This window comes from Protopterus annectens, chromosome 2.part1 (genome assembly GCF_019279795.1).
Source record: "Protopterus annectens isolate FY-2018-M chromosome 2.part1, PAN1.0, whole genome shotgun sequence".
NCBI classification, from domain to species: Eukaryota; Metazoa; Chordata; order Ceratodontiformes; family Protopteridae; genus Protopterus; species Protopterus annectens.
In genome coordinates, this window is record NC_056729.1 from 714,203,707 (window position 1) to 714,230,387 (window position 26,681).

General features: G+C 43.7%; 1 protein-coding gene across 1 annotated transcript in view; it reads right to left on the reverse strand.

Annotated features, from left to right (window-relative positions):
* Positions 1-19,020: 19,020 nt before the first annotated feature.
* MAP9 (microtubule associated protein 9) overlaps positions 19,021-26,681 on the reverse strand; it is a 1,126,417-nt gene continuing 1,118,756 nt past the window's right edge. Inside the window, exons 13-14 of the mRNA XM_044063500.1 lie at positions 19,806-19,924; positions 19,021-19,178 (exon numbers count right to left, since the gene is read on the reverse strand). Coding sequence (XP_043919435.1) covers positions 19,021-19,178; positions 19,806-19,924 — 277 coding nt within the window. The remainder of the gene's footprint in view (positions 19,179-19,805; positions 19,925-26,681) is intronic.

A 26,681-nucleotide genomic window follows, 5' to 3' on the forward strand; every position in this document is an offset into this window, starting at 1 on the left:
TAAGGAAATCCTGAGAAATGTTTGTAAATATGATACAGTCAGCCCTCATCACTCTATGAAAAGGTTTGCCATGGTTATTATAATAAAGTGGAGTATAACTGAATAGTCACTTTAACATGATTTGTTTCACAACATTTGGCAAAAGAATGAACAAATGGCCTGTCTTCCAAACACAGACAACCTTATTCAAATAATGTCTGAGCTGTCCATGCAACGTCAGAGTAAGCAATAATGTCTCCCTTTTTTGTGTGTGTCTCCAAGTTGGGTGGTCAATTCAATGCAGTAAAATATCCAAAAATGATGACCAAATGCAGCAAGCTAAAAGAACTTCATTTATTCCAACAAATTGCACAAGTACTGAGTACTTTCACAGAATGGATCTGCTTCTTCAGGTGATGTCTTGGAAAATTGACAGGGAGCTGAAAAAACTGCATCAATGTTCTCTCAGATTCTATTTTACGCAAAAATTAAGGGCTTGTCTTTAAAGAAACCCTATCCGTGTGAAAAAAAAAAACAAAACAACAGTGGCTGTTGGCTTATTAGCTTTTGCAATGTTAAGATTCTTCTGAAGATTTTACAGCTATCCAACAATGCCTTCTAAGATAAGAACTAAATGCCACCAGACTGCATGGCCTCAAAAGGGTGTCCATTTATATTTTTTAATATAAGGTTCACAGACCATATTGGTGGCATATTCCACTGACTTTAAATGCAAGGTGCTTCCAATGGATTCTGATAAAGTAGTCTTCTCTTAAGGAGGAAAGTCCTTCATCCTCCACCAGACATCAAGAATGCACTGTGGGCTGGGCTGCTATTTGCATAAATCATATGTTGCATACAGAAGAAGATCCCCCTTCCAAACACAGTAATACATATAAACCTAGCATGCATACACACATATGCAGACTCACACAAACACACACATGCATTCATGCACATACATACATGCACCGATGCAAACACACATGCGCACAAACTTTCAGATTTTCTCAGGTCTCCTAAGGAGGTGGCCTCATCATTTGACAAACTCTGTAAAGAAAAGCTGCACCTTGTTTGTGGAAACAAGATGTGCATGCCAAGCCAAACGTAATGGCAAAGCTGAAGTCATGGCTGTTAATGGGAGTCCACACATTTCAGGATGGTAGGAAGTAAGAGACAAAAAGGGTCTAAACTGTGTTGTCCACAATGAAAATCTGTGCCAACTGTCCATGCAAAACTTTCTGGTAGCAAGTATTCCTACATCCTTTATTATTTGCAACATTCGCTCTAGAGGATAAAGCCAAGTTAGCAGGAAAGCAGTTATTCTCCAAATTGCCAATATGTGGCACAGACTATTTGAATGCAGTACACTATATGAAACATATACTCATGAGTCACATTGTCTCAAGTCAGAAGCCCATAAGGCAAACCACCACACAATACAATATCCTAGTTATAGGCGACTCTATAGTGAGACACACCAATGTGCACCTCACCAGGCAGCACAAGGGGCAGGTCAGTCAGTGGCCTATTAGGTGCCAGGATTTGTCACCATAAATACACATATGACACAGTCCTTGTACATATGGGTGTAAATGACTTGATACATACCTCCATGGACTATATGGACAAAGACAACAGAGACATGATGGTGTTCTCATTGAGGCAGATATGAACCTAGCCTTGAGCAGTATTTTATCATGACCAAGAATGATGCTACAATACGAACAAAAGATAACCGACTTCAATAACTGGCTTAGCTTCTGTTGTCATTCAAAGGGAATACAATATATATCAGCTTGGGAAGAGATGGTAGACAGTCTCAACTAATTTGCCAGGGATGGCCTCCACCTCTCCCCGCTCCCCCCAGGGCTTCTGTATATTGTCTGAAACCTTGTCCTCTCCTATAGTGGCTTTTTTATAGAAAGCCATTCTTCTAAAGCTCTCAACATAACTAAACAGAATCCAGACAAAATTAATGTATTGCTGCTCAATGCTAGGAGCCTTAAAAAAAAAAAAATCCACACCCCACAAATGCCACTTACTTTGGAAAATGAGGATATATGTAACATTATGAAATCTTACTCAAGACCAGTGACAGCATTCTGTTGTGCATGGTTTCAATGCATATCACTCATGCAGGCTCACCGCATTAACAAGGGTACTAAATGTGGAGGTACTTCTATTCCTAAAAAAACTCTCACTTCCAGACATTTTAGACAAGATAATAACCTGGAAATCCTCCATGTCCAACTTAATATAAACAAAACCCCTTATCATATGAAAGCTAACTGCAGGACCCCCTCTATGCTCTCCCAAACCCATAACGTCAACATAACCAGTATGGAGTCTCTATGTATTAAGACAAAGAGCATTTTCCTAGGAAACAAACTATCTTTCTATAAACTGGGGGACTTACATATCCTCTAACATGTATTCCCATAGATTTCTGGACTTCATCAATACAAACTCTCTGGATTACTTAGTCCATACTTCAACCAGTGGCAATAATATCCTGGACTTGGTTCTTACCAATATGGGGTAGCTCTGCTCCCACTAACTATAACCTCCTCCCTGATCAAATCAGACCACAAGTCAGACACAGTCACAGTAAGACTGAGGTATGAAGCATCTTCCAATAGTGCAGCATTCAAAGACTATGTAAAATGTAAAAGATAATCTACTAAATCTGAGCACTGACCTCTCTAGATTCAAAAAAACCCTTTCACCTTGATAATCTCACTGCCTATGAAGAAATATTTACTACCTAATACTATGCACTTGTAGATGCATCAGTCCCAATCAGAAACAATTTTTTTTTTGTTGTTTGTCTTTTTGGCTTTTCCTGGTTAGGGGTCGCCACAGCGGAACTCCGGTCTGCTAATGATTGGCAGTCGATTTTTATGGTGCCGAGTTGCCAGCCCGACGCCCAACCTTCAGCAAAGGCACGCCCATTCGCGCATGTCTTTCAGAGGCCACTCGACTACGGGGAGGACATGCAGACTCCACACAGAAGGCACTCCAGCCGAGAATCGAACAGGAGAACCTCTTGCTGTGAGCCAACAAAGCTATCGCTATACACCGCGAAACAAATACAACACAAAATTCAAAAATAATTATTTTTTTATTTAAGTTTGATGACCGGGGAAGTCCACTGGGCCAAGAAGTGTCCGTTTTCAGTGGAGGCCTGGGAAGAAAAGCTATACAATAATTGCAAGTTACATTTTACATGTTACAAAAGGACATAGTTCATACAGCTAATTAAACATTTACAGATAAGCTCCATGATATTTGCAATTGGCTTGTCACAATGTTACAAAAATGAAAAGACATAATTCAATACAGAAATTTCAACATTTACATAAAGTGAATATTTTTATTATAAACTCAGTTGTAGGTTTAACATTTCAAAATATATAGCTACCAGCCATTAGTAGGTTAGGAAAATAATATGCATGGAGAGGGTAATACTATAATTGAGATTGGAGAGTATAGTACAATAGATATTAGAGAGAAAATTAGTTTTTGATAGGGGAGGGATTATTTTGGGTGGGATGAAGTAATAGTAGAGGTAGTTGGATGAGTCAGTGCATGGTGGAATGAGGGGGGGTTTAAGTTGGAGCGTGGCAAGGGCATTCCCATTTGGAAGAAAGATGAGAGAGTAGTTGAGATTTGAAATTTGCATGGTTAGGTAGGTTGCATAGGTATATGGGGAGAGAGTTCCACTACTTAACTAAGGAGTGGGACGGCAGTAGATGGCCAGGAGGTTATGCAGGTTTGTGGACCTGAAGGAGATTTTGGCTTTCGGATCTGAGTGAGCGGCTGAGCAGTTGGCAGGTTTAAAGATGAGCTTGTGGGCAATAGTGAGTTGTATGTTGAATCCTGTGGTAGATCCGCAAGTAATGTATAAATGAGGAATGCCACCATCCAAAGGTTTCTGTCTGAAGAGCAAAACAATCCAGCAAAACAACCAGGTAGAAACCACCACGATGGAATAAAATATAAAACTTATTTATTGTATAAAAAATATATAACGAGTGCTTTCACGTGTATCCAACACGCTTCCTCAGGTTTTACATCAGATATTCAGTAAGAACACTTTTATATGCAATTGACTCATTATCAATTAATATATAATTAGCAGTCAAATCAAGTAAGCTGCCAAAACAATTAGAACAATATAGAACAAAGTGGAAAAGGGCTATATTAACCCATCCTAAACCAGAGGCAAAGCATAAAAGTAAAAATAAAACATTACATTTGAATTTTTACCAATGGCTTCCATGTGGACGCTCTTCAAAAGTCAAATAACAAAAACAAAAATGACACAATAGCAATGATGATGACAATAAAAGTCATAATGACCATATATAAATTGTATGAAAAAACAGCAAATATTCACTAAAAACAGGTGTATATAAAAGCAAAACAAAATCAGTGAAATAAACCGGAAAACCGGAAATACATAAAGATACATAAAAATATGAAGCATATCATATCTACACTCATATTGTTTCCAAATCATGAAATGGTGCATCTATAAAATAAAAACAAGAACAAGAGCCTAGAACAAAAATCTAAATAAGACATACTATAAGATAACAATTAAACTGAGCAAAAAGGAGCAATGTATTGACTGTGGTAGATCCCTAATATAAGAGGCTCTAAAATACAAGAAAAAACTCACTGCACACAAGAAAAAAATCTAACTCTCATGCAGACAAAAATGCTCTTGCTAAACTAAACAAGGGACTCCTGCTCCTGATCAAATCAATCAAAGCCAGATATAAGGTAAAAAGAGGCACTCAAGTGAAAGATGACCACAAAAAAAGGAGTTATGTTCTCACCATAACGTTCCATCTGAGTAGTTGTACTTCATTTGCCTTCAACCTGTGGGTCTATGGATCCAAATTGGATCCAACACGGCCGCATAACTAGTCATTTGATCTGAGCTCCAAGCTCCTCCTCTTACCCACAATGCCCCATGTGGCCTTCCTCCCCTCAGAGCGAGTTTGCTGCTCAGCAAAAGACACCCACCCGACCCAACAAGACCTTGAGACTACTGACAGTCCAACGAATCCTAAACCAAGCACAAGAGGGGACCTTTGTGGAATGTATATCTCCCGTATACATGGTTAGGACAATAGTGACAAGGTCGGGGAAAGAAGGGGGGGATGGTTGAAGACAAATGAAGTACAACAACTCAGATGGAATGTTCTGCTGAGTACGTAACTTCTTTATCTGAAGTAGTTGACTTCATTTGATCTTCAACCTGTGGGACAGAGTCCCCAGCTACTAACACCTGGGAGGCCCTCATGGAATGATATTCCAGAACACTGCGGAGCCAAAAGATGCTCTGTTCCTGGATACAATGTCCAATTTTTAATGTGAGATGAAGGTAAGGGATGAAGACCAAGTAGCTGCAGAACAAATATCATCAGACACCCTGGACCAAAAAGCCGCTGAAGTGGCCACAGATCTGGTGGAATGTGCTTTTACCTGACCTGGAGGGGAAATTCCTTTGATAGAATATGCTCAAATAATGCATTGGGAAATCCAAAGAGCAATCGTCATTTTAGAAATTGTTTTCCCTAAGAATGGTTTTGAGTAAGAAACAAAAAACTGATCAGATTTATGAAAGGATTTGGTCTTGTGTAGATAGAATCACAATCGCCTGTGTACATCCAGCAGATGTAATTTATATTCCTCTGGTTCTAGAAATTAGGGAAAAAGACAGGAAAATTGATAGTCTGATTAATATTGGCTCAAAACAAAGGTACCTTTAAGGAAAGTCTGGAAGAGTCTAAAGAAGACATATTTTCCCCCACATGAAAATTAGAAATTGCAGCCAGCTGGACTTTGACAGTGGAGGAATAGAACCTTGCCGAAAGATCCCCACCAAAAACTCTAATACTGTGGAGACAAAAGCCATAAAGGGATCCAAATCCCACTGGGGGGACCATATGGAGAACCGTTTCCACTTATTACGATATAACCTTCTGGTGGAAGATCTGTGAGCCACCACCAAAATGGTTTTAACAGGAGAGGATAAACCGGGAGTTCTAATAATCAAGAGAACTGGAGCAGCCAAGGGGTGAGTTTCAGACTGTCCAGGTCTGGGTGAGGAATCCCTGAGGGATGTGAAATGAGATCCGGAACCAAGATCCATGGTGGAACTACCACATGAGACCAAAGGGAGGGAAACCAGACTATGCGAGGCCAGAATAGGGTAATGAGGATCACTGTGTTCCCCAGTTTGTGAGCTTTCTGAAGAAACTTCAAAATGAGAGGTAATGGGGGGTAAGCATAAAGAAGACCGGGAGCCAAGCATGAACCAGTGCATCTCTGGGGGCTTCCACCTTAGGGGGGATTCAGAGTGAAGAACTCACTGCATTTTGCATTGGAAGGAGATGCAAAGAGATCACAGCAAGACTGACCCCACTTGAGGAAGATCTGCTCCACTACTGAAGGATTCACACACCACTCGTAAGGCATCAGGATAGTTCTGCCTGAGCCTGTCAACTAGAATCTTAGCCCGTCCCTTGATGTGCTTTGCCACCAGATAATGGCCGGTGGAGATCGCCCATTCCCACACTATCATGGCTTCTCGACAAAGGGGGTAAGATCTGGTTCCTCCTTGTTTGTTGATATACCAGACTACCGACATGTTGTCTGTCTGAATCACAATAGTCCCTAGAGGAAGATGGGCATGAAGGGAATGCAACGCCAGAAGAATCGCCCTCATCTCCAGGACATTGATATGCAAACTGGTCTAAGATGGGGAACTCGTGCCTTGGACTGTCCTTCCCAAGCAATGCCCCCCAACCCTAGCTGGGAGGCGTCCGTGGTCACCGTGGTTTTGGAAAAGGATGGAAGAAAGGGGTGTCCCCTGACAAGATCCAGGGAAAAAAATCCATCACTGAAGAGAGTCCCTGCAAACCCGGGAGATTCGGACTGGGTGGGATAAGGGTAGATCTAACAGAGATCATTGAACAGCAAGCGTCCACTGAAGAATTTGCATACATAATTGTGCAAGGGGTAGTGGATCGATTGTGGCTGCCATGGATCTCAGTGCCCTGAGAACTGTCTCTGCTGTGGGAATCTGAGCCTGAAGAACATACAAGACATATACCTTAGATTGTGAACCCTCTCTGGGGTGAAGTAAACCTTTATTTGGATGGTATCCAACCGAGCCCCAATGAATTCTAGGGTCTGAACAGGGGCCAGTGACGTTTTACTGAGATTGATGGTGATGCTCAGTCTGTTTGCTAACAATAGGAAATAATCCCTGGCTTGACAAAGCAGATGCTTGGTGATGCTTGGTGAGGGCAGCACGGAGCCAATCATCCAGGTAAGGGAAGACCTGAATGCCCTAAAGCCTCAGGTGAGCCTCTACAACTGCCATCACTTTAGTGAACACCCTGGGAGCTGTGGTGAGACCAAAGGAGAGGGGCTCTGAACTGAAAATGGTTGGCCCCCAGCTGGAAGCAGAGAAGCCTCAGAGAGCACCTGTCCATCTTGATATGATAGTACGCATCCTGGAGGTCGATCGAGCACATCCAATCTCTGGCCTGCAGGTAGGGCAGGATGGATTGAAGAGTGACCATCTGGAATTTTGCCTTGGCTACTGACAGGTTCAAGATGGATAGATCCAGAATGGGTCTTAGGTCCCCCGTCTTCTTTAGCACTAATAAGAACCTGGAATAAATTATCTGGATTGGTCTTAGGGGACAGGTTGGATGACTCGTTTTCTTAGCAGCTTTTCTATCTCTAGAGCTGCTACCTCCTTTTGCTCAGTTGGGACGTATGGGAGGTGATTTGGTGGGAGAGGTGGTTTGTTGAAAGGGATGGAATAACCTCTGGATATAATTTGCAACACCCAATGATCTGTTGTTATGTACTCCCATGCTGCTGGGTGTAGTGATAGATGACCCTTGACTGCCTCCAGAGCCAAGCAGTCGAGCAGCCCCTCAGGGCTGCTGCATGGGTCTGTCCGAGAACGGTTCTCAAGACCCAAAGTTTTTTGGACCCACTCTGCCTTTAGGACAACATCTATCATAACCTTCTCTGCCACAGGGGGAAGATGAGCCCTGAGTGTCCCGGGAAAATGCCTGAGACGTCTGGAACCACATCTTCTTTGTCCCTTGCTGATTCCTAGAAAAGGATCTTTGGGGTGGGGAGAAGTGGATTCCAATGGCAGACAGTGTCTTCCCGTCCTTCTCACTCTGGAACAAGGTCTCACGAACTGACTTCCCAAACAGGGAAGAACCATCATAGAGGGCATTTGCGAATGACGCCTTGAAGGGTTCTGAGAATTGTCAAAGCTGGAGCCAGGCATGGCTCCTCATAGCAATGTCAGAACTGGCCGCCCTGGCTGCTCCCTCCATAGCATGGGAGAGAAGATGCATGGACGTATTTGCTACCACCTGAAGAGTGGCCATTCGAGCAGAAAATGTCTTCTTGCCCTCTGCTGACATAGACTCCAGGGGCGACTCAGCAACCTCCTTGTCCAAGTCTCGCTGCAGTCGAATAGCATGTGCCATACAGTGCAGCTACCTTATGGAAAAGGTCACTTGAAGTGTACACCCGCTTCCCTAGATGGTCCATAGTTCTCGACTCCCGATCAGGAGGATGGACTGTAGAGCTCTCCTGCATGAGCTCTTTCTTCGTGGCGGCTGCCACAACCATAGCATCCACCGGGGACCCCTTAATTCAACAAGTCTTGTCTGGAGGGGGGCTAAGGACCTTATAGGGGCTCTTGTGGATGGGCTCCACTGTGTCCGGTTCCTTCCATGCCCGAATGTTATGAGGTCCACAAGCAGATCCACGGGAGGGGATACCCAGGAAGTAGATGGGCCTGTGCCAAATGTCTCGAGGAACACTGACTCGTCCAAGTTTGTTTTTTGGGCAGAACCCCCCCCCCCCCCGATGGAGGAGTTGCATGATGTCTCCAAAGGAGACATCCATGGGAGGTGATGGGGGGAACCTTCCCTTTGCTCCAAGTCAGTGTCTTCGGTAAGGGACTCTGGGGAAGAGTCCAGCTGCCTCTTTTTGCATGTCCGTTTGCAAGGAACCTCTTCAGTGGGACTCTCTGGGAGGAGCTCGCAAACCTCTTGCTGCTCCTGCAAGGGAGCGACCTGAGGCAAACCCTGCACAGGCTGTCCCTGAGATGGCAGGAAGGTCAGGCCATACCCAAAACAGAGGGAGTCTGAGAACAAGATGGTCAGAGGTCTCGTCGAACTTGAGAGAACCCTCTCCACCACATCAAAGGCCAATGGGGAGCGGACTTCCTGAGAGGTGACAATAGGAGCCATCCCCCTCGGACCCAACAGTGGAGTCAGGGCCGAGATTGCATGAGCCAAGATGCAGAGGGGAAGACTGCGCTCTGATAAACTTGGAGCCAACAGCACCCCCATGGGTCCAATGCCAAAGCTACAGCTCTGAGAGCTCAGATCCGATCCAGACAGATCCGACGCACTCAAGGCAATGGCCAGCGTCGAAGTACAAGGTACAATTGGTGCCGACTCCCTGACCCTGAGAGTCCTCAGATCCAATGGCTCCGAAACTGAAGGTCGGCTCGGAGAAGGAGTTATTGGAGTAAAGAAGGTCTGCGAGCTCCCTGCTCTGGAGGATTTCGGTACTGATGAACTTCCGCATCATCCAATCCATCTCTGCCTCGCTAAGGCTCCAGGTCAACCAGAAAAAAGAGGCCATCGACACCGGCTGGGGATGCCAATGAGGGGAACCCCTAAGAGGAGACCAGGACACCTCTGGCTTGGGGGAGATCCTGGGAGAGTGGAGAAAGGGAGTACTCGGTCTGGTGGGAAGCTTAGTTCTAGCAGGAGGCCCTGCCAGAGCCAAGCGGTCCGGCGACTGCTTCCCAGGTTTGTCTTTCTTGTGGTGTCTATCCCCTTCCCCAGGCCTCTTGGTGGGAGTTTGAGTCCCAGAGACCTGGAAAGGGGAGGAAGCAGTAGTAGTCATAGTTGTAGCAGAAGAGGCCGAAGCCAGGGGTGCGGGGGCTGCCGTACTCGAGGAGGGAAGTAATCTCTTAAGGATCAGCTTATCCCTCCTGTCCTTAAGGGCTTGTGGGTTAATTCCTACACAAATTGGACATGGGGGGGGGTAAGAAAATGAGCAGCACCCAGGCAAACTACACACAGTGTGGCCATTGGCTGGGGAGAGCTTATGGACACACGCTGTACACTTTCTAAACCCTGGTTTGGGGGTATTCGACATACTCCTACCCTTAAACACACACACATACATACACACACACACACACACACACACACACACACACACACACACACACACACACACACACACACACACAGAAAGTTAGAAGAGAAGGACTGGGCCAAAGAGGGAAAAAACAACTAACTTTTTTATTTTTTAATATATATCAAAAGCCAAACGCGGGTAGGGAAGGTAGGATAGAGAGAGAGAGAAATTAGCACAGAAAGATAGAAGAAGGGTGACCACCAAAAAAACTCACTTACCAAGAAAATCGCTCGCTCAGACCATGATGCTAGCTGTTTCAGCAGCGAACGAAATCTGAGGGGAGGAAGGAGACACAGGGCATTATGGGTAAGGGGAGGAGCTTGGAGCTCGGATCAAATGCTAGTTATGCAGCCGTGTCAGATTCGATTTGGATCCATAGACCCACAGGTTGAAGACAAATGAAGTCAACTACTTCAGATCCTTCTTTAACTATGATAGAAGTCTCAAAAATAATACCCAGCACTGCCCTGATCTAATAGTAAATGATATTGGATACTCAGATCCAGAGAACATAGCAAATCTGCTAGTGGACAAATTCAGCACTAACTTTACCCCCCTCCCCTTCGATGTTTTATTTATTTATTTATTTTATTTAACATTTGTTAACTGGGAAAGTCCGACTTGGAACAAACAATTTTCAGCGGAGCCCCAGAGAGAAACGCTCCAGACACATGTCTTTCTAACGTGGGAGGAAACCGTTTAGTTTTTTTTTTGATTCCCTTGGACCTAATGATACTGGTATGGACCATGATGCCACGCATCCATGCCGGATCTACTAGTCATCCGCCTGAGTACACTGGTATTTGTTGGGGCCAGCTGTGGATCCTAGGGACATCACAAAGGCTTAGCCATCTGTGTTTTCATCTAGGACAGGTTTTTTATATACCCTACACATCCCCACACCAACACACTTGTAAATCATGTCCTAGGGCAACTCTCCTCTTTGGAATATACCTTGCCTTAGGGAATGTCATTGATAAGCACCCTCACTCCTAGAACAGGCACGCCCATCCCTCCCTGCTGCTCCATCAGACTTACAAGCCACTAATCTCCACTCCAATATTTTCAGAAAAAAATATCCACATCTGCACCCCCTACACACATGCTCAAATCATCCACAAACAAGATGTCAAGGCACTAAGGCTAACAACACTATGTCCATGGGGCCAGATAATATAATAGGCTGCCTGCTGCTTAGCCTGAAGAAAGACGTGTCGGACCCCTTACAGAGGTTATTAATATTAAGCTCAAAACCAGTTTCTGCCAGAGGAATGTAGGATAGCAGCAGTCATTTCCTTGCACAAAGGTGGGGCTTCAATGGACCTGTGTAACTATAGACTCATAAGCCTGACCAGTCTCATCTGTAAGGCTATGGAAAGGATCATTATGGAATGGGATATAGCTAACCTTCAGACTCTCAACCCAACCCAGTTCATATTAACAAAAGGCAGGTCCTGCCTACTTAATCTAGCTGGCTTCTTCAAAAGAGTCACTGAGGGATTGGATGATGGCAAATCCATGCACACTTCATATCAGGACCTTGTAAACACATCTGACACCATCCTATACACAGACATCATAGATAAACTCTCCCAGCTAAATGTTAACTCTTTTGTAACTTATTGGATAGCAAATTATCTCACAAACCGAGCCAACAAAGTATGGGTGGGCTAATTATGTCAAGCAAAGCCAACTTTGAGATTAAGATAATATCCCAGGTGGAAGATGACCACATCAGAAACCTCAACAGCAGCACACAGTAATGTGCTGAACTGGTGGTTAATGGTGCCACATTCACTGAGCTTGGTGATATAGCAAATATGTTAGCAGACAAATTCAGTTCGAACTTTACCCCCCCACCACCCAATCATGCCCTCAACAATACCCTCAAACATAACCCCTCCAGCTATAACTAGGGAGTATGTACTGGCTGCACTCACTAAAGCCAAGAATACGGCCTCAGTGGGCTCCAATAACATCCTATGATGCCTCTTTAATACTCTAAAATATGACTTATAAGGGCCCCATTATTTAACTAAAGTCTTAAAACAGGCTTTGTGGTTCATAGGTTGGTACTAGGCTATCAGCCCTAGGGCCTATACAAGCCTAGCCATAACAATTCCCTGGTTATTTTTCCCACACTATTTACTTCCCTGGACCCCTGTCTAGCAGGGCAACTGACGTGATCCCCGGGGGGTGAATTTCCTTTCTCCCATCCAATCGTCAAGGTTCCTTTTGAAGAGGGCCAAAGAAGCACTCTGCTTGACATGTATGGGCAATCTATTCCAGAGTCTGGGGAGTCTCTGGGTCAGGAACCTATCCCTCCAGCATGTTTTGTTTATTGTGATGACAAGGTTTAGATCCCTGGAGCGTGTGGCTCTGAGGGATTGGGATTTCTTTAAGTGTAGCATGTCCAACAGCTCTGGGTTTGACATGGCCTTGTATGTTAAGCAGAGATCGCCTCTGAGTAGACGATATGCGACAGAGTATAGCTGGAGTTTTTTAAGGCGGTCAGTGTAGGGCATCTGCTTTAGGCCTGTGATTCTTTTAGTGAGGTATTTCTTCGGCCTTTCCAGTTGTTGCAGATGTCTTGAGAGGTACATACCAAATGGGGCGTTGTATTCTATAATGGGTCTAATGAGGGATGAGTACAGTGGGACAATGACCTCCTTTTTTCTGGATGAAAAGCCCTTAGTGATGAGGTGCGCCACATAGAAGGATTTCCTGACTGTTGTGACGATGTGGTTATCGAAGGTGAGACCACTGTCCACCTGTGTCCCTAAGTCTCTTATCACACTTTCGGTGTTTAGTGTACTGCCACCTATATGGTAATTCACAGGTACATGTTTTTTCCCAAAGGACATAACTATACATTTCTTGGCATTGAGCTTGAGCCCATGGCTCTGGCACCAAGCATCTGTTTCTGTAAGGCCCTTTTGTAGAGTATCCACATCATTTGGGGATTCAATAATGGCTCCCACTTTGCAGTCATCTGCGAACTTTGTTAGCCGGAGTCCCTTAGTGTTGGCCTGTACTTCAGAGAAGTAGATGCCAAACAAGAGCGGTCCCAGGACTGAACCCTGAGGTACTCCACTTGTCACTTGTCTAGAGCTGGATTTGGAGTTGGCTACTTTTACAGTGTGGGTTCTATCAGTAAGCCAGTTAGCAACCCATTGGGTGATGTAGGGATTAATGCCCAGCTTAGTAAGTTTATCTATGATTCCAGAGTGGGGGGTGGTGTCAAAGGCCTTGGCAAGGTCTAGATAGGCTGTGTGGACCACCTTACCCTTGTCCATGGCTCTGGAGACTAATTCGAAGAAGTCAATCAGGTTCAGGAGACAAGATCGGCCCTTCACGAACCCAAACTGGGTGGGGTCCAGTGTTTGACGGTTGCCAGTGTCTTTGTTTATAAGTTCCATTATAATACACTCCATGGCCTTGCAGATAAGGCTCGTCAGACTGATGGGACAGTAGTTTCCGGGATCCAAGGTGGATCCCCCCTTGTGGAGTGGGATAACTGTAGCTCTGCACCACTCAGTGGGCACGAAACCTGAGGTGAGGCTATGATTAAACATGACACTTAGGTGAGGTGCCAGTTAATATTGTAGTTCATGTAGTACACAGTCAGGGATGTCATCTGGTCCCATGGATGCTGTATTCTTAGCTTTGGAGAGTGCGTCTTTTAACTGTGTGGCCGTTATTACCGGAATTTGGCAATCTTCCGGTATTGAGGTGGGCCATTTAGAGGGTGAGAGGGGGGTGAAGTTGGCACTGAATCGATCTACCAGGATATTGGCAATATCCTTGGAATCAGTATATTTAATGCCATTCTGTTTTAGCTCAGAGCAGATCTGAGCATTGCCATTTAGATTCTTGACATAGTTATAGAATGCCTTGAGGTTGTCTTTGGAATCTTTGGCAATTTTATTTTCGTAACTAGCTTTGGAGGATTTTATGAGGGATCTCAGTTTCTTACTGAGGCTGGTAAGGGAGTTTTTTGCATCCTAGGATTGTGCCACGAGAACAGAGGACTGCAATGGTCATCCTCCTTCATAAGGGAGGACCTTCAACAGATCCTGGAAACTATAGACCCATTAGTCTAACTAGTCTTATTTGCAAAGCCATGGAAACAATTATCATGAAATTATCAACAAGGACACAGGAGACCTCCAGACACTGTATTCATCTCAGTTTGGCTTTGTCAAAGGAAGGTCATGTTTACTGTTTCCGGTGGACATTTTTCAAAAGGTCACTAAGGCAATGGATGAGGGGAAAATGGTGCATATTGCCTACTTAGAGCTGGAATTTGATACAATACCTCACTCAGGAATTGTCAACAAACGTATGGAACTAAATATAAACTCCTTTATAACATGCTAGCTGGCTTACTGATATGACCCAGGAGGTTAGAATCGTTGAGGCCACCCCCACAAACAAACTGTTCACCAGTGGCGTCTCCCAGGATTTGTGCTAGGTCCAATCCTCTTTGGCATCTACTGCTTCTTGTCAAATGCCTTTGGCTGTGACTAAGTTCACAAATTATTGCAAACTGGGAGCAGTCATTGAATCCCCCTAACATGAGAACACCCTTCAGCAAGGTCTAATACAGACAAACACTTGGTGCCAAAGCCATGGCTTAAAACTCAATACCAAAAATCATTATAGTACCTTTGCATAATTACATCATCAATAAAACACCCTTGAAAGTTGATTCACTAGTCAGGGATCTGGGAACTCATGTAAGGAGTAACCTAGCCTTCAACCAACATGTATGCAAGGTAGCAAGAAAATCCTTCTATGTTGCTCAACTGATTGGCAAGGGCATGGCATCTAGGTCCAGAGAGGTCATCATCCAGCTGTACTTAGCCCTCATCAGACCCATTACAGAGTATAATCCACTCTTCGGTATGTACCCGACTAGATACATGCAGCAACTGGAACATCCAAAAAGACTCCTTTCAAAAAAGAATACAGGGAGTAAACACAAGGTCCTACGTTGACTGCCTCAAAGCCCTGTCTCTACTTGGTATAATACACACTTATGAAAGGTGATCTTTGCTTGGCATACAGGGCATCCCTAGACCCTGTTTTGATTAACATTTTGCATGTCCGCAAAACAAACAGCATCAGAACTACTAGATTAAAAGACCTAAATTTTGCTTACAACATAAATAGGACGGACATATTGGAGAGACAGATATGTTTCTCAGGGAATCCCATTTTCTGGAACAGGCTCTCCATCCATGTGAAGCAAAGTTCCTCCCTATCCCTTTTTAATCGCAACTTTGACCAATGGATTGGTAATCGGAAATTCACCCCTGATCTGCCTGCTAGATCTCTGATAGGCAGAGGCAGTCAATAAATCACCAGCTATATAAATCAAATTTGTGGTTGACATTTGAGTTGCATAGCTAGGCTTATAAGGGCCGTAGTTGTTGTTAGCCTAATATCCACCTATGAAAATTATACTTGTTCAGCTTGTCTTTGGATATTTGTACTGCAAAACATAAGGGCCAATAATTACCATGGGAATCCAAGGTTAGACTTCTTAAGGCTGTCATAGATCAATATCCTAGTAAGTACCTATGAAATGCTCCTGAGGTAGCAGCTACCTGAAAGGAATGAACTTTTACATTTTCCAGTAGGTCCAGGCCATGGCTCAAGTAATAGAAGTGAAAAGCACAAGCAAGTCATCTGGCAACAGACTGCTAAGAAAGTGGCTATCCCAATTTCTTCTTACCATAACAGGCAAAGGGCTGGTTTATTTTTAAGTCTTTGATTCTAATCAAATAAAATCTGTGCTTTCTGAGTACAATAAAGAACTCTTTCTCCCTTACTTCGGGGGTGATGATAAAAAGAAGGGAGCTGAATTGTTTGGTTAAGTGTGAATTCAGATACTGCTTTTCTCATGTGGAGTCTGGCATGAGGAATCATCAGAATGGATGAAGCCATGAAACCCAGGTCTCTGAGAAATTCTCTTGTTGAAGTTATTTGTTGTAATGACAGACTCACCAAGAAAGGATGATAAGTCTGTACCTTTTTTTCTGGAAGGAAAGCAGTCATTGCAGAAGTTCCTAGAAGATATCTCGAGAATATCACACTGTGAGTGGGTAGCACAGATGACTTTTTGAGGTTTACAGTGTTTGTGAGAAGGTGAAGATTATTGATAAACTCTAAGTCTGTTGCCACCTGGCTGATTGGATGGAACTGAAATCAGGCAATTATTCAGGTAAGGAAAAATGTGTAAGCCGCGAAGTCTGCAGTAGGATATTACTGGAGCAAGGCATTTGGTAAAAACTCTTCGAGTGGTAGAGAGTCCAGCTAGTAAAGAAGAAAACTGTTAAGGTAATCCCAAAGGACAAAATCTTAAAATAAAAGATCTGTGATCCTTGACTGCAGTGCTAGTGATGCAACAGGAAGCACATTCGCCTTTTGTGCTGGAAGACCAGAAGACTGTGAGTCCTACGTTTATTCAAGGTGACTGGATTACTGATATTGTAATGCAGCATGGGGGGGGGGGGGCAGGTACTGCACTCCTGAGACTGTCGCTTTTTAGATGAGATGTTAAAATGAGGTCCCATCTGCTTGAGTTGTCCTAGCTCAGGTGGATATAAAAGATCCCATGGCACCTACTGAAAAGAGTAGGGGTCCTTCACTTGCATCTCATTTACATGACAACATATATTTACGATCCACTAAAATAAAAGCTTTTAATTACAAAAAAAGAAGTTATGTACTCACCATAACGTTCCATCTGAGTAGTTAGACTTCATTTGTCAGCAACCTGTGGGTTCTGGATCCAATACGGATCCGAGCCGGCAGCTTACCAAGCTAAAGATCCGAGCTCCAAGCTCCTCCCCCTTATGCATACTACACTGCAACCTTCTTCCAATCCTCAGATCGAGTTTTCCACCTAATACGTGACACACTACAACCTAAGCCAAAAAAACCTGACCTGAACACACACCAGGCTCGTCAAACTCAGGACATCGAGCCCAAACAGAGAAATTTCCATCAAGGGCAGGGGGAAGGAGGGAGGGAAGGTTGCTGTCAAATGAAGTCTAACTACTCAGATGGAACGTTATGGTGAGTACATAACTTCTTTATCTGAAGTAGTTAACTTCATTTGATCATCAACCTGTGGGACAGAGTCCCCAGCTACCCGAAATCTTGGGAGGCCCTTAAGGAAGGATATTCCGGATCACTGCAGAGCTAATGGAAGCCCTTCCTCTAGACACCAAATCTAGCTTATAATGAGTAATAAAGGTGTGAGAGGAGGCCCAGGTAGCTGCTGAGCAAATATCATCCAGGGAAACTCTAGACCACAATGCAGTAGAAGTAGCCATAGAATGGGTAGAGTGAGCATGAACCCCTTCTGGTTCTGGTAATCCAATTTCTTTATATGCTTGTAAAATACAAAGCGAAATCCATTTAGCGAGAGTCACCTTTGAAACTGGTTTTCCCAAAAAGGGTTTAGCAAAGGAAACGAAAAGCTGATCAGATTTATGGAAGGGTTTGGACCTATGCAAGTAAAAACTTAACTGCCTGTGAACATCTAGCACATGAAGTTTGTATTCCCCTTTATTTTGAAAATTAGGGAAAAATACAGGCAAATTAATAGACTAATGTTTGACTCCGAAGCAATTTTAGGAAGAAAAGATGGGTTAGTCCTGAGAGATACCCTATCCTTGTGAAAAAATAGGTATGGGGTCTTCATACATAGCGCCTGAAACTCCGGCATTCTCCTGGCTGAAGTAATAGCCACCAGGAAGGCTGTCTTCCATGACAAGAATTTCAAGTCAACTGATGCTACAGGCTCGAACGGGGGCACATCTAAGGCCTGAAGGACCAAAGTCAAATCCCACGGTGGGGAAGAATTTTTGATAGGGGGTCTCAGAAGAAAAGTACCTTTCACAAAAGTCTTGCAAATTCTGGCAGCAGCTAGGGAACCTGAATTTTCCCCTACGTGAAAATGGAAAATAGCCGCCAGCTGGAGTTTTACTGTGGAAGAGCTGGCCCCTTGCTGGAAAATATGAGATAAAGTCTAACACTGCTGGAACTGGAGTGGTAAAAGGATCTAGAATTCTCTGCGAAGTCCAAATGGAAAAACATTTTCATTTACTACTATAAACTTTTCTGGTAGAGGACGTGTGTGCCGCTACCAGAATGGATTTAACTGAGGAAGAGATACCGGAAGTCCTGGCAACTAATGGAACTGGAGCAACCAAGCTGTGAAGTTGAGGCTGTTTAGATTAGGAGGAGGAATTCCTAAGGGATGACAAATAAGATCCGGAATGGGATCCAAATCCAGGGTGGAGCAAGAAGATGAGAAACAAATAATCCCAACAACCAGCAGAAAATACTCCGGCTTTATTCTGTACACTCAATATTCCAATGACTAAGCGTTTTCGCCAATAGTTTGGCTTCATCAGAGTCATTGGATAATACAAATCTAGCCATTTAAATAGAAACATCAATTAATATATTAGCCAATCCTAAAAGTAAAATTTAAATATCATTAAGTATGTAAATACAAAGCTTGTACTAAACTTATGCCTAAAGCAATTGTTGTGCTGTCATTCCATAAATACATACATTAGATACCCTATTCAAAAAATCACATCTTGTTCAGCTACTTATTAAAATAAAATTCATGACACAGGCTGCATAACAAAATAAAATAATGTTATACAAATCCCATAAAAAATTCTTATAAATAATTCTATAAAGAATTATGTACATTGTCACTGAACAACCTTGTTAAACAACATTAGCCCTTTGTTTCAATACTGGCATAAATGAGATACCCTCATTTAAACCTGGTGGATATGTGGCATTAAGCCTAAGCTGCCACCTAAGTTCTTTATTTTCAACCATACGTTTGTCATCACCTCCCCTATCACTTGGTGGAACACGATCTATTACAAAGAAAGTAAATTTCTTAAAATTAGGACAAACTTTACTGTGTCCAAAGAGTGCGTTATGTGTATTTCTGTTTTTTATAGCTCTCAGATGTTCTCCATTTCTGTCTTTAAGTCTACGAATTGTTTTGCCCACATAGAAGGCGTGACAGCTGACACACGTTGCTACATATATCAGCATGGTTGTGTTGCAGCTGCATTTTCCTGGGCATGAAAGAGCATATTCGTATCCTTGTACTGCTACATATGGCCCGTCATTGATGTAACAACAGTATGTACAAGCCCCACATTTATACATAAGTGACTTATGCCATCTAAAGGTGTCCCCTTCTAGTATGTTCTTGACTTTCTTCCTTCTGCTGTAAACTACCTTGGGTTGACGCCCCAACTTTTCTTTGGGATCCCAAAAATGACTGGTGTAACTTACGACTTTTTTTTCAGTGACCAGAACAATGTAATTCAGAACACCACTGATGTATTGAAAAGAAAAAGTTTGTTTTTGCCCCCAAGTCATAAGGAAGTGAACATGTTTGAAAGGATGTGTGAAATAGAATTTAGAAGGATAATCCAAAGTAAAAAACATTTTGTAAATACTAACAACTTAAGCCAAGAGGAAAGACTCACCCTGATTAATCTGGCTAACAACAAGGAATTGAGACTTATAAAGCCGGACAAGGGTGGAGGCATTGTTATTATGAGTCATATTGATTACGTATCTAAAATACATGACATTCTTAATGATACTACAACATACAACAGGGTGTCAAGGAATAAAATGAATAGGGCTTACACTAGAGTGGACTTGTACCTATCAGATGCTTTATACCAAGGGGTACTGGATGTAAATGGAATTAAATATCTGAGTGCAAGTCATCCTATTACACCAGTCAATTTTGAGATCCCGAAGATCCACAAAAATATTAACAACCGACCATTTAGACCAATTGTGGCAGCCAAGGGGTCCAAGACAGAACCCTTGGCAGCATTTGTGGATGCGGGAACCCAACAAGTAGTGAAAGAGGCTGAAAACATATTAAGAGACTCATGGCACTGTTTAGAGCGCCTTAAACAAATAGACATGCAGACCCAATACACCTTCCTTACCATCGATGTGGTAAATTTATTTACAGTCATCCCCCATGAAGAAGGACTAAATTATTTCAGGGAATCACTACTTAAGAGTAGTAAGATAGACAAGACCAAAATAAATGTACTAGTGGAGCTTATGGAAACGATTCTTAGAAATAATTACCTAAGTTTTGAAGGTGAACTGTTCCACCAGGTTACAGGTGTTGCCATGGGCGCTAGATGTGTGCCTGTATATGCAAATTTGGTCTTACTACACTGGGAAATAACTTGGATTTTTTTCCCTCTGAATTTATGGACAAAATCTTATCATACAATCGATTTTTGAATGACATTTTAATTTTGTGGAAAGGTGAGGACCATGAGATAAAGAGTTTTTTAGACTACTTGAATAATACTAGCACATTTTTCAAATTTACACGCACCTGGCATGCATCTGATTTTCTTGACAACCACCTGGAAAAAACAGACACGAGTTTGCAGAGTAGTATTTTTAGGAAGAAGACCTATTCAAACTCATTAGTACACTTTGACAGTTGCCACCCTTATCATCAGAGAAAAAGCATAGTTAAGGGTCAAATGGTGAGACTGTCAAGGCTTGTTAGTGACAATGAAACATTCCTTAAAGAAATGTACTTCTTGGTAGGAATGTTTTTAGAAAGAGGTTACCCTTTAAGGCTATTATTGAACATGAGACGTGAAGTTACAGGTAGAAGACCTACTTCTTTTTCACCTATATTGACAATGAGTGTCAATGTAGAAATATTAAATCAAAAAGCAAGCTCTGACGTATTCATTTTGAAATTCAATTCCCTAAGTCCATCTTTGATAGAGGTGATAAATAGGACATGGCAGGTATGTGTGGATGACAGTACTAAAAATAGGGCATGGCAGGTTTGTTTGGATGACAGCACTAAAGAAAAGTTGGGGTGTCAACCCAAGGTAGTTTAAAGCAGAGGGAAGAATGTCAAGAACATACTAGAAGGGGACACCTTTAGATGGCATAAGTCACTTATGTATAAATGTGGGGCTTGTAGATACTGTTGTTACATCAATGACAGGCCATATGTAGCAGTACAAGGATACAAATATGCCCTTTCATGCCCAGGAAAATGCAGCTGCAACACAACCATGCTGGTATATGTAGCAACGTGTGTCAGCTGTCACGCCTTCTATGTGGGCAAAACAATTCGTAGACTTAAAGACAGAATTGGAGAACATCTGAGAGGTATAAAAACCAGAAATACACATAACGCACTATTTGGACACAGTAAAGTTTGTCCTAACTTTAAGAAATGTACTTTCTGTGTAATAGATCATGTTCCACCAAGTGATAGGGGAGGTGATGACAAACTTATGGTGGAAACCAAAGAAGTTAGGTGGCAGCTTAGGCTTAATGCCACTTATCCACCAGGTTTAAATGAGGGTATCTCATTTATGCCAGTATTGAAACAAAGGGCTAACGTTGTTTAACAAGGTTGTTCAGTGACAATGTACATAATTCTTTATAGAAGTATTTATAAGAATTTTTTTATGGGATTTGTATAACATTATTTTATTTTGTTATGCAACCTCCGTTATGAATTTTATTTTAATAAGTAGCTGAACAAGATGTACTTTTTAAATAGGGTGCCTAATGTATGTATTTATGGAATGACAGCACAACAATTGCTTTAGGCATAATTTTAGTACAAGCTTTGTATTTACATACTTAATGATATTTAAATTTTACTTTTAGGATTGGCTAATATATTAATTGATGTTTCTATTTAAATGGCTAGATTTGTATTATCCAATGACTCTGATGAAGCCAAACTATTGGCAAAAGTGCTTAGTTGTTGGAATATTGAGTGTACAGAATAAAGCCGGTTGTTGGGATTATTTGTTTCTGTTCTAAGTTTTACCCTGGTTGGGTCACTGTTTGTTTTTTGGAGCTAGTAGATGAGACCGCAGGCAACGGAACCAAACTTGACGAGGCCGGAATGGGGCTATGAGGATAACTCTGCTCCCCAACCGACGAGCTTTCTGTAAGAATTTTGTCATGAGATGAAGCTGGGGATACTCGTAAAGAAGGCCAGGTGGCCAAGCATGGACAAGAGCATCTCTGGGGGCTTTTCCCGTCGGGGGAATCAGAGTGAAAAACTCGCTGCAATTTGCGTTGGATGGTGATGCGAAGAGATCGCAGCAAGGCTGACCCCACCTGAGGAAGATCTTTTCCGCTACATAAGGGTTCAGAGACCACTCTTAAGGTGAAAGGATAGTCCTGCTCAATTTGTCTGCCAAAATGTTGGACCGACCCGAGATGTGCGTTGTTATCAGAAAGTGGTTGGTGGAGATCGCCCATTCCCACACTATCATGGCCTCTCGACAAAGTGGATAGGACCTGGTTCCCCCCGTTTGTTGATGTACCAGACCACTGACATATTGTCTGACTGGATCACAATAGTTCCCAGAGGAAGAGAGGTATGAAGGGCCTGCAATGCTAAAAGGACTGCTCTCATCTCTAGAACACTGATATGCAGAACGGTCTCGCTTGAAGTCCATGTGCCTTGAACAGTCCTGCCCGAACAATGCCCCCCCCACCCTAAGTGTGAGGCGTCCGTGGTCACCATGGCTTGAGGCAGAGGTGTAACAAAGGGACGTCCTTCTCACAGATCCTGGGATTGAAGCCATCACATAAGAGAAGTTTTGCACACTTTGCTCAGAGGAATCGGAAAGTCTAGAAACTGATGTAGTAGAGACCACTGAACTTGTAACGTCCACTGTAATACTCTCATTTGCAGACGTGCACAAGGAACCAGATTTATAGCTGCTGCCATGGACCCTAAGGCACTCAGGACTAACTCTACTGGGGGTGCAGGAGTCTGAAGGAGCGCCAAGACATGAAGGGCCAGGCTGTGAAGTCTGTCTGGGGTCAAGAATATCCTGGCCTGAAGAGAATCTATTCTTGTTCATATAAAGTCTAGAATTTGAACAGGTTGAAGGGAAGACTTCTTGAGATTTATCATGATACCCAGCCGAGTGAACAACTGAGGAAAGAAATTTCTGGCTAGTACAAGTTGATGCCTGGTGGAGGCAGTGAGAAGCCAGTCGTCCAGGTATGTAAAGACCTGAATGCCCTGAAGCCTCAGGTGGGCCGCTATAACTGTCATGACCTTGGTAAACACCCTGGGGGCTGTGGTGAGACCGAAGGGTAGGACCCTGAACTGGTAATGACTGGCTCCTAGCCGAAAGCGGATGAACCTCCCGGATCGCCAGTCCATCAGAATATGGTAGTATGCATCCTTAAGGTCTATCGAGCACATCCAGTCTTCCTCCTGCAAGAAGGGCAGGATGGATTGTAGAGTGACCATCCAGAACTTTTCCTTGGCAATGGACAGGTTCATTGTGGATAGGTTGAGAATCGGCCTCAAGTCCCCTATCTTTTTTGGCACCAAAAAGAACCGGGAATAGATGCCTGATCTGGACTGGTCTGGGGGCACTTGCTGGATCGCTCTTTTTTCTAGCAGCTTTCTTATTTCCAAAGCTGCCACCTCCCTTTGGGCGGGTGGGATGACCGGGAGGTGCCTTGTGTATAGGGGACTGTTTATGAAGGGAATAGAATAGCCTTTGGATATTATTCGAAGCACCCAGCAATCTGATGTGATGGACTCCCACTGGGCTAGGTGCCTCGAAATATGCCCCCCGACTGCCTCCAGAGAGAAGCAGTTGGGCAACCCCTCAGGGCTGCTGCGCGGGTCGGTCAGAAAAAGGTTCCCGTGACCTGAAGTTCTTCGGTTCCCGTCTGCCTCTTCACCGGCGTCCAGCTTGTCCCCCTCTGCCTCTGGGGGAGGAGGAGTCCTGAGCGTTCCAGGACTGCTGAGATTTCTGGAACCACAGCTTTTTTTGCCCTTGTTGGTTCCTGGAGAAGGACTTTTGAGGGTTAAAGAAGCGGATCCCGATGGCTGATAGTGTTTTCCATCCTTCTCGCTCTGGACAAGCGTATCTCTGACGGTCTTCCCGAACAGGATCAAACCGTCAAAAGGGGCATTAGCGAAGGACGCCTTAAAAGGTTCCAAAAAATCGATAAGCCGGAGCCAGGCATGACACCTCATGGTAATACTGGACCCGGCTGCCCTAGCGGCTCCCTTGGTGGCATGAGAGAGTAAATGCATGGATGTATTTGAAACAGACTTGAGAGTGGCCATACGAGCCGAGAATGTTGGTTTATCCTCGGCCGAAATGGACTCCGGGGGGAGACTCCGCATACTCCTTCACGAGGTCAAGCTGCAGTCTAATTATGTGGGCCATGTAATTCAGCACCCTTATAGCAAAGGTAGCTGAAGCAAAAGTCTGCTTTCCAAGACGATCCATCGCCCTAGACGCCTTGCCCGCCGGATGGACCAAGGAACTTTCCTGGGTAAGTTCCTTTTTGGTGGCCGCCGCCACCACCATGGCATTAACTGGGGAACCCTTACTCCAAGTGGGCTTGTTCACAGGAGGGCACAATACTTTGTCTGGCCATTTGGGTATTGGCTCTACAGTGTCCGGTTCCTTCCAGGCTCTGGTGGTAATGAGGTCCACCAGAGGGTCAGCTGGGAGGGGACACCCAAGAGGTAGATGGGCCTGTGTCGAACACCTCCAGAAATACCGACTCATCCGAGGAAGGTTTTTGGGCAGACCAACCCCCTCTCTGGCAAAGAATTTCCATTATGTCTCTGAAGGAGACGTCTTCGGGGGGTGATCTGGGGGAACCTTCTCCTTCCTCTAAGTTGGTGTCCTCAGTGAGGGACTCAGGGGAGTCCATGTGCCTCCTTTTGCACTGGCGTTTACGAGGGGCCTCCTCGGGGGGACTCTCCGGGGAGGGCTCGCAAACCATCTCGTGTTGAGATCACCTTAGCGGGGGGTGGAGGGAGATGGATCCGAGTCCGCTTGCCTCTTGCGACCCCATCCCCCGTCTCTATCTCTCTCTTTTTCTCTCTCTTTCTCTTTTTGTCTGTGTTTATCTTTCATGGCCTCTCTCTCTTCCTGTTTAAAGGTGGGAGTGTGAGTCCCAGACAGGGGAGGAGGGCCGGAAGACTGAACAGTCACAGCCGTGACTGATGAAGATGCTGCAGAAGAGGTAGCTGACTCTGCAGGTAAAAGACCCGCCAGAATCAGCTTGGTCCTGTGATCCCGCAGGGCCCAGGGGTTAAAAGCTGCACAAATCTTACAGCTGGATGTCAGATGAGGTACTCCCAAACAAACTATGCACAGAGTGTGATCATCGGCCGGCAACAGCTTATAGCCACACTCTGTGCACTTAGAAAAAGTCGTCTTCTGACCTTCCGACATAACTAACTTAGACAAGCTAAGTAATCAGCATGCGCACACACACACACACACACACACACACACACACACACACACACACACACACACACACACACACACACACACACTAAGGGCACGAAAGGGAGGCCTACACAGACAGAAAGTTCAGCAACTTTCCTACTCCACTACACTTTTTTTTTTTTTTTTTAAACGCAAAACCCGGGGTAAATAAGGACATGGTTTTTAAGTACTTTAACACTCAAATGAACACACAGACCGAAAGTTAGATGAAAACCTAACAGACCTGCCTGGAGCTCAAGAATCCCATGCTGGGGAAGTCATGGCAAATGAGATCTGAGGATTAGAAGGAGGTTGCAGTGTAGTATGGGTAAGGGGGAGAAGCTTGGAGCTCAGATCTTTAGCTTGGTAAGCTGCAGGCTTGGATCTGTATCGGATCCAGAACCCACAGGTTGATGATCAAATGAAGTTAACTACTTCAGATAAGGTATTTAAAACGGGTTAGTGCTGTGGTATGTTATGGTCTCAGTGAAGCCGGTCCTGAACTCGAGGGGATTGCCCACATAGTTGTTAGGTATGTTTTTATATGTTTATATATAGAATGATGAGTTTTTATCTGCTCTTAATCTATGGCTATGAAGTAAGGTGCATGTCTCTTTAAGGAGTTTAGTTGTTTTGATGATGTCATCATGCTTCATGTTCATTCTGAGAGTTAGTTTTTGTGAAGAGAGTTTGAAAATGTAAGTGATGTTTTTATTGGCTCTTCTACAATTGTTTTTGGCATTTAATACTTGTTTTTAAACTTTTTGCTGTTTGTTATGGTCTGAGGAAGCCACCACTGTGGTGGTGAAAGCGCTAACCTGTTTTAAATACCTGTTTTGTAATTAAAAGCTTTTAAGTGGATGGTATCCGTGTGTTGTGTTTCCGCCTATTCCACATTTATTTTACCAATCAATACTGAATTTTTCAAATTCATTTCTTGTTGTAAGCCAATCTATATGTTGTTGTGTCTTTTGGCTTTTCCCAGTTAGGGGTCGCCACAGTGGAACTCCGTTCCGCTAATGATTGGCAGTAGATATTTACGTACCGAGTTGCCGCTCTGAC